At 41.8% G+C, this 8,897-nt stretch overlaps 1 protein-coding gene across 1 annotated transcript in view; it reads right to left on the minus strand.

Annotated features, from left to right (window-relative positions):
• Nucleotides 1-8,897, minus strand: part of CCDC30 (coiled-coil domain containing 30) — a 146,391-nt gene that overhangs the window by 30,505 nt on the left and 106,989 nt on the right. Inside the window, 2 exon segments of the mRNA XM_010862665.1 lie at nucleotides 2,748-2,910; nucleotides 7,575-7,729. Coding sequence (XP_010860967.1) covers nucleotides 2,748-2,910; nucleotides 7,575-7,729 — 318 coding nt within the window.

Genomic DNA, 8,897 nt, shown 5'->3' on the forward strand with positions numbered 1-8,897 from the left:
TTTGAGCATTACTTTACTAGTATGTGAGATGAGTGCAATTGTGCGGTAGTTTGAGCATTCTTTGGCACTGCCTTTCTTTGGGATTGGAATGAAAACTGACCTTTTCCAGTTCTTTGGCCACTGCTGAGTTTTCCAAATTTGCTGGCATATTGAGTGCAGCACTTTCACAGCATCATCTTTCAGGATTTGAAATAGCTCAACTGGAATTCCATCACCTCCACTAGCTTTGTTTGTAGTGATGCTTTTTAAGGCCCACTGGACTTCACATTCCAGGATGTCTGGCTCTAGGTCAGTGATCACACCATCGTGATCATCTGGGTCGTGAAGATCTTTTTTGTACGTATTCTTGCCACCTCTTCTTAATATCTTCTGCTTCTGTTAGGTCCATACCATTTCTGTCCTTTATCGAGCCCATCTTTGCATGAACTGTTCCCTTGGTATCTCTAATTTTCTTGAAGAGATCTCTAGTCTTTCCCATTCTGTTGTTTTCCTCTATTTCTTTGCATTGATCACTGAGGAAGGCTTTCCTATCTCTTCTTGCCATTCTTTGGAACTCTGCATTCAGATGCTTATGTCTTTCCTTTTCTCCTTTGCTTTTCGCTTCTCTTCTTTTCACAGCTATTTGTAAGGCCTTCCCAGACAGCCAGTTCGCTTTTTTGCATTTCTTTTCCACGGGGATGGTCTTGATCCCTGTCTCCTGTACAATGTCACGAACTTCATTCCATAGTTCATCAGGCACTCTATCTATCAGATCTAGGCCTTTAAATCTATTTCTCACTTCCACTGTATAATCATAAGGGATTTGATTTAGGTCATACCTGAATGGTCTAGTGATTTTCCCTACTTTCTTCAATTTAAGTCTGAAATCGGTAATAAGGAGTTCATGATCTGAGCCACAGTCAGCTCCTGGTCTTGTTTTTTCTGACTGTATAGGGCTTCTCCATCTTTGGCTGCAAAGAACACAATCAATCTGATTTCGGTGTTGGCCATCTGGTGATGTCCATGTGCAGAGTCTTTTCTTGTGTTGTTGAAAGAGGGTGTTTGCTATGACCAGTGCATTTTCTTGGCAAAACTCTATTAGTCTTTGCCCTGCTTCATTCTGTATTCCATGGCCGAATTTGCCTTTTACTCCAGGTGTTTCTTGACTTCCTACTTTTGCATTCCAGTCCCCTACAATGCAATTACTCAGTCCATAGAAACTAACTATGCCATAGTTCTGGCCTTCTTGCCTTCTGAGATGGTCCATACTCTGCCTGTGGAGTGTCTTTCTTTCAGAGCCACTCTGGCCTTTTAAGTCAGACCACAGTCTACCTATGGAATGTGTATCTAAGTAAATCCACTTCTTACCTATCACTTTGTCTCTCACTGAATTCTTTCTGAGACAAGACAGAAGAACCTGAGTTTCATTAAGTCCTGAGAACACATGTGTGATCTCAATGAAGACAACGGGTTCAAGCCCCAGTCCGAGTTGTGCTGTTTCACCTTCATTTGCATGAGTGACAGCGCATTCTACTCAGTGGAAGCATACTATTCTTGTAGTTTATAAAGTTGAATATGGGTGAAAGGGTTTGGATGGAAGCTGCTTATACAAAGTAGACTGTGACACTGCTCACCAGGACCCTTACTTTTCTAAGCTCTCCCCTGTGCTGCAAGATTGCAAGTCTGAAAATGACATTTCCCAAACTCCATTGACAGCAGGGTTTCAGTTTGGTTTCTGCAAATCAGAGGCACATGCACACAGTTTGGAAAGCGTGGGGGAAAGCACAGAAGAGCCACCATGCTCCTCTGGTGCTACTGTAAGCAGACAGGGTAGGGAGTCTCCAGAGAAAGAACCAGGCATCATTTCTTGACATAAGAGAAGACAGTTTTGGCTTACTCCATTTTGTGATCTAAACCTGGCCACAATGCTTGTCCCTGAACAGGTCTCAGTAGTTAATGATTTTAAGGGAAGTGAAGAAGTGCAAGAAAAAGCAAAAGCAGTCAAGAAACAATAGTTCAGTGGTAAAATTAGCCCTAGTTCCTCCTCAAGGGAAATACATAGCAATCTGATCCATGTCTTTGAGTTCAGCAGGAACTAAGGCCCCGCTTAGGTGGAGGACAGAAGGATGATGTTGACCCTCATGACTTCTATCAACTAAAGCCTGGACTCTGGACCTTTGCCCCAATTCTATGCTGAATTCTCCTTTGCTCAAGCTCCTTCATAAATACCCATGTATCCTTAGCTTAAAACTTCCCCAATTTTGCTGTTTGAGGAGACACTGCTTTGGGAAAGATCCCTGGTGTTTTCACTTGCTGCAAATAAATCCTTTCTTCTCCTGATCTATTGACTTGGCTGTGTCTCTTGGCTTGACACCCACCAAGAGGCAAATCCAGTTTCTGGTAACACTATCAGGTAGATGAAAGAGGGAAACTTTTGAAAGGGCTTTGGGAGAGTTCCTGCTAATCTCCTACAAGGGTTGGTTTCCCTGCGGTTTCTGAACTTCTGGATTTACTGAAAGCTAGCAACAGTTCTTGCTGACCTACTCACCCCTACCTCTCCCTTCCAACAGTTTCGTAAGCATGTTATTCCCTGTGTTAAATTCCTTCTTGCTTGAAATATCTAGAGTAGATTCTGCTTCCCTGTCTGAATCCTAACTAAACTTAATGGGTAAAGTGCTAGGCATTCAAGAATTATTAGCTCTTATTAACTATTACTTATTAGGTCTAAGGGAACACGAAAGCAGAAGCATACCTATTTGTCTTCTTACCTCATCAGATTTTCTTTTTTCATTTTCCAGTTCTTCAAGTTGGGCCTTTTGTTGCTGAAGTTTGATTTGTTGCTGAACACTGGTCATTTCCAATAGACTCTCTTTTTCCTGTAAGATTTTCACTTGCGTCTGTAGCTCATTCAAATTCTGGTCTAGGAGTTTCCTTAAGGCAATTAATGTATATTAAATCACACTTTGAATTGCAAAGCTTTGCAAAAGAAACTCTTTGACCTAAAATTGTTAGACTGGGCATAGGGGAATTTTTTTGTTCAGTGAGATAAAGTAGCGGTCCATAATGGGCCAACATCAAAGCAATCTCCTTTGTGATGGAAGCTTTTCTTAGTTTTCTCTTTTTCAAAAACTACCCTAAGAAGAAATAATTGTCCTTATTTCACAGAGGAAGGGAACTCGCCAACCAACTCATTGGAAAAGACCCTGATGCTAGGAGAGACTGAAGGCAAAAAGGAGAAGAGGGCGGCACAGGATGAGAAGGCTGGATAGCATCACCAACTCAATGGACATGAACTTGGGCAAACTCCAGAAGATAGTGAACTGACAGGGAGGCCTGGTATGCTGCACTCCATGGGGTCACAAAGAGTAGGACACAACTTAGTGACTGAACAACACCACCACCGAGGAAGCTGTGGCACTGAGAGGCTTAATTAACTTGCTCCAGGTTGCACAGCTACAGCAAGATGGAGGTAGGGATCTAATTCTGAATTCTATAGTCCTTCTGCTTGTCCACACTGTTTTATGAGTGGAATCCCTTCATCTCCTTGCTTTAATAAAGGGCTATCAGTTACAAACACTTGATACTAATGCACATGTGTTAACACTGCTGTAACGTTCTCCTTTACTCTTAAGAAAAAGTCCAAATTCTTTTTTGGACTTGTGGGATCTAAGTGCACTCATCTCACACGCTAGTAAAGTAATGCTCAAAATTCTCCAAGCCAGGCTTCAGCAATACGTGAACTGTGAACTTCCTGATGTTCAAGCTGGTTTTAGAAAAGGCAGAGGAACCAGAGATCAAATTGCCAACATCCGCTGGATCATGGAAAAAGCAAGAGAGTTCCAGAAAAACATCTATTTCTGCTTTATTGACTATGCCAAAGCCTTTGACTGTGTGGATCACAAGAAACTGTGGAAAATTCTGAAAGAGATGGGAATCCCAGACCACCTGACCTGCCTCTTGAGAAACCTGTATGCAGGTCAGGAAGCAACAGTTAGAACTGGACATGGAACAACAGACTGGTTCCAAATAGGAAAAGGAGTCTGTCAAGGCTGTATACTGTCACCCTGCTTATTTAACTTCTATGCAGAGTACATCATGAGAAACGCTGGGCTGGAAGAAGCACAAGCTGGAATCAAGATTGCCGGGAGAAATATCAATAACCTCAGATATGCAGATGACACCACCCTTATGGCAGAAAGTGAAGAGGAACTAAAAAGCCTCTTGACGAAAGTCAAAGTGGAGAGTGAAAAAGTTGGCTTAAAGCTCAACATTCAGAAAACGAAGATCATGGCATCTGGTCCCATCACTTCATGGGAAATAGATGGGGAAACAGTGGAAACAGTGTCAGACTTTATTTTTTTGGGCTCCAAAATCACTGCAGATGGTGACTGCAGCCATGAAATTAAAAGACGCTTACTCCTTGGAAGGAAAGTTATGACCAACCTAGACAGCATATTAAAAACAGAGACATTACCTTGCCAACAAAGGTCTGGATAGTCATGGCTATGGTTTTCCCAGTAGTCGTGTATGGATGCGAGAGTTGGACTATAAGGAAAGCTGAGTGCTGAAGAATTGATGCTTTTGAACTGTGGTGTTGGAGAAGACTCTTGAGAGTCCCTTGGACTGCAAGGAGATCCAACCAGTCCATTGTGAAGGAGATCAGCCCTGGGATTTCTTTGGAGGAATGATGCTGAAGCTGAAACTCCAATACTTTGGCCACCTCATGCGAAGAGTTGACTCATTGGAAAAGACTCTGATGCTGGGAGGGATTGGGGGCAGGAGGAGAAGGGGACGACAGAGGATGAGATGGCTGGATGGCATCACCAACTCAATGGATGGGAGTTGGAGTGAACTCCGGGAGTTGGTGATGGACAGGGAGGCCTGGCGTGATGCGATTCATGGGGTCACAAAGAATCGGACATGACTAAGCAATTGAACTGAACTGAACTGAGTTCTCCAACCAGGGATTGAACCTGGGTTCCTTGGCAGTGAAAGCATGGAGTTCTAACCATTGGACCACCAGGGAATTCCCCCAAATTCTTTAATATGACTTGTGAGCTAACTTACCTTTCTAGCTCCATTTTCTTCCACTTCCTCTACCCCCCAAACATTTTGTTCCAGGCAAAATGAAGATTTTTCACTTCCCAAAACAAGTCATCCTCCACATTTATTAATCCCCTGCAACTCCAACCTTGTCCCTAGCCTCCTCTTCCAGGTCTTCCTTTACCTGGTATTTTCTACTTAGCTTTCCCATAACAACTACTTTACTTTCAACTTGCATAGTTTTCTTTGAGGAAGGCTTTCTTGAGCTTCCTGGACCAAATTAGGTGTCCCTGCTATGTGTTACCAGAGCATACTAAATCTCCTTTAGTATAACCCTTCTCATACTTCGTTATAGTTGCAAAGTCTTATGTGTCAGCATGGTGGTGGTGGTGGTGAAGTCACTGAGATGTGTCTGACTCTTTGTGACCCCGTGGACTGTAGCCCACTCCTCCGTCAAAGGGATTTCCCAGGCAAGACTGGAGTGGGCTGCCATTTCTCCATGAGATCTTCCTGACCCAGGGATCTAACTCACATCTCCTGCACTGGCAGGTGGATCCTTTACTGTTGAGCCACCAGGGAAGCCCCATGTGTCAGGATATTAATTACAAAATATTTTATATCAGCAAAAAGTTTAAAAATATTTTATACAAATTATGATATAGCTGTGTAACAAAATGCTATACAACCATGTAATATTATGAAACCATAAATCCATAACAGAAGAACAGATGGAAAAGCACAATATTTGGATATTAAACATATTTTTATTTAAGCAGTATGTGTCAAAGAGAAATTTTAAAATTACTGTAAACTATATGTGTTTTATAGGGCTTCCCAGGTGGCATAGCAGTAAAAAAAAATCCATTTACCAATGCAGGAGACCCAAGAGAGGAAGGTTCAATCCCTGGGTCAAGAAGATTCCCTGGAGTAGGAAATGGCAACCCACGCCAGTATTCTTGCCTGGAAAGTTCTACGGGCAGAGGAGCTGGGCGGGCTGCGGTTCACAGGGTCTCGAAGAGTCAGACGTGGCTGAGCGAGGGAGCACGCACCTGGTGACAGCTCCCTCGGGCTCTCTTGAACCTGGAGCTCCTAGTGCTATTTGTCCTTTAGAAGTTGGTTTGCCATTCATTATTTTTGTTTTGCCTCATTGTATGTCTGCCCTAGGGCTTTCTCTAACTTTGTGAGCAGTGCTTTAAAAGGTATACTTACTGTAGTTTATTCAGGAACTAGCTGTATTAAAACAGGAGAAGGGTGTCATCTTGGTAGAAGCGGCAGTGAGACCTGAGTGAATTCACTATTTACTCAAACATTCAGATCAACATATTTGCTAAGCACCTACTGAGTGTTGGGCTCTACGCTAGGGGTTTCTTTTCTTTTCTGACTGTGCTGAGGCACAGCATGTGGGATCTTCGTTCCCAGACCAGAGATCGAACCTGCAACCCCTGCAGTGGAAACATGGAGTCTTAACTATTGTACCTCCAGGGAAGTCCTATACTAGAGGTTTCAATTAGAGTTGAAAGTAAAGCTTCTGAGGCTTAACAATTTATGGGAATGGCTATATATCTTTTCAGTAGTTAAAACTACTAAGTAGTTTCTTAAGACACATGTTCTGAGTGCCACCGAAGTGCCAATATTTATACTGTCTAAATTTTAAAATTTTACTAATCTTTATCAATTTTGCCAGCTACATTTTTTATGGAGTAGTAACATACATATGACAATATGCCCATGACTTGAAGTTTAGGGTATATAAGATCATTTTAGTAAGAATCCTAATAATAATCAAAACTCTTCTAGAAAAAAACATGACAGCTGCTAACTACTATCAGCTCGTTAATGATTAAGATGCCTATAAAGTACTTGGATCTTCTTTAGAGAAAATCAGCTGATAAATACAAAACAGCAACCGCATTCTAGTCTGCATTTTTGTGCCAATCGTGTTAAGAATTAGAAAAGCAGATCCCAGGGGATCATATTTCATAGGCCATCCGTTCATTCAAGAAGATTTACTGGTGCGCCAAGCATGTTCCAGAACAAGACATAATGCCTGCCCTTGAAAATTCCACACTCTAGGATGAAAGGCAAGCAAGAAAATAAACAATCAGAATATAGTGATATATACATATATTATGTATGTATATGTGTATATACATATATATGTATATTTATACACACACACATACACACACATACATATATATCACCACGTATAGATGTGGGGCTTCCCAGATGGTGCTAGTGGTAAAGAACCCACCTACCAAAGCAGGAGATGTAAGAGATACTGGTTCAATCCCTGGGTTGGGAAGATGCCCTGGAGGAGGGCATGGCAACCCACTCCAGTATTCTTGCCTAGAGAATCCCATGGACAGAGGAGCCTGGCAGGCTATGGTCCCGAGGGTCGCCACTTGGCACGTACCCACACATGTACACATGCGGTTTTGTAACTGAGTTTACTTCAGTGGGGACGCAGAGGAAACGCAGCGGTAAACTGACACTGCTCGTAAACTCGGGAGTGGTTACCCACAGAAAAGTGACATCTTTGCTCCTCTTACCTCTTCTGTTGTTCTTCCTGATATTGTTGCTTTATTTTAGCTTCATTTTCTATTGCTTCTTTTATCCTTTCCTCTAATTGCGTCTTCTCCAAAATACAAATGTCTGTCAGATTGACTTTATGAGCATGTTCTAATTTCTGCTGCAGATCCAAAATCTTAAATGAAAAGAGTTTACACATAAAACTTTAAGTGTGACTTATTTTCCAATTAGGGAAATACCATATAGATAGCAAACAGTAGTACTAACATAAAAATCTCATCTGAAGAGTGTGACAAGATTTAATTTTAAAATTAAATTACTTAATTGTTGCAATACACAGTACGTTCACATAATTTAGTGTGTGTGGGTAAACTAAGCTACAAAATCTCCTTTCCATTCTTATATTGTCTTCTTTCCAGTTTTCCTCCACCAAACAGGTAATCACTGGTATTAGTTTCTTGTCCACCCCTCTAGAAATTGATTTATGTTTATATAAACAAATACTGGGGCTTCCCAGGTGACTCAGTGGTAAAGAATCTGCCTGCAATGCAGGAGACACAGGAGACTTGGGTTCGATCCCTGGGTCAGGAAGATCCCCTGGAGGAGGAAATGGTAACCCACTCCAGTATTTTTGCCTGGAAAATCCCATGGACAGAAGAACCAAGAGGGCTACTACAGTCCATGGAATTGCAGAGTCGGACATGACTGAAGTGACTGAGCATGCATCTTGCATCCTGATACACGTGTGCAGCAGAATGCAGTAGAATTTCCCTAGTTTTTATGCCTAGTAGTAGAAGTGTTGGGTTGGTTGTATGGTATATATACATCTTTAACTTAACTAGATACTAATGCCAAATTGCTTTCTGAAGTGTCTATACTAGTTTACTCTTCCAACTGCAGTCAGAATATGCGATCCTGTTGCACAAAATCCAGTACCAATATTTATATTGTCTAAATTTTAAAATTTTACTGATCTTTATCAATTTTGCCAGTTACTTTTTTAATGGAATAATAACATACATATGACAATATGCCCACAACTTGCACATACTCAGTGAAGTTTTACTTACATAACCACCACTTCCAGACCAAGATAAAGAATACTTCCAGCACCATAGACAATTCCCTCATGTCCCCCTCATAAGGATATCCACTATTCTATCACCATAGCTTGATGCTGCTGCTGCTGCTGCTAAGTTGCTTCAGTTGTGTCCGACTCTGTGCAACCCCATGGACGGCAGCCCATCAGGCTCCCCCGTACTGGGATTCTCCAGGCAAGAACACTGGAGTGGGTTGCCATTTCCTTTTCCAATGCATGAAAGAGAAAAGTGAAAGTGATGTCC

This window comes from Bison bison, unplaced genomic scaffold (genome assembly GCF_000754665.1).
Source record: "Bison bison bison isolate TAMUID 2011002044 unplaced genomic scaffold, Bison_UMD1.0 scf7180017864484, whole genome shotgun sequence".
Lineage (NCBI taxonomy): Eukaryota > Metazoa > Chordata > Mammalia > Artiodactyla > Bovidae > Bison > Bison bison.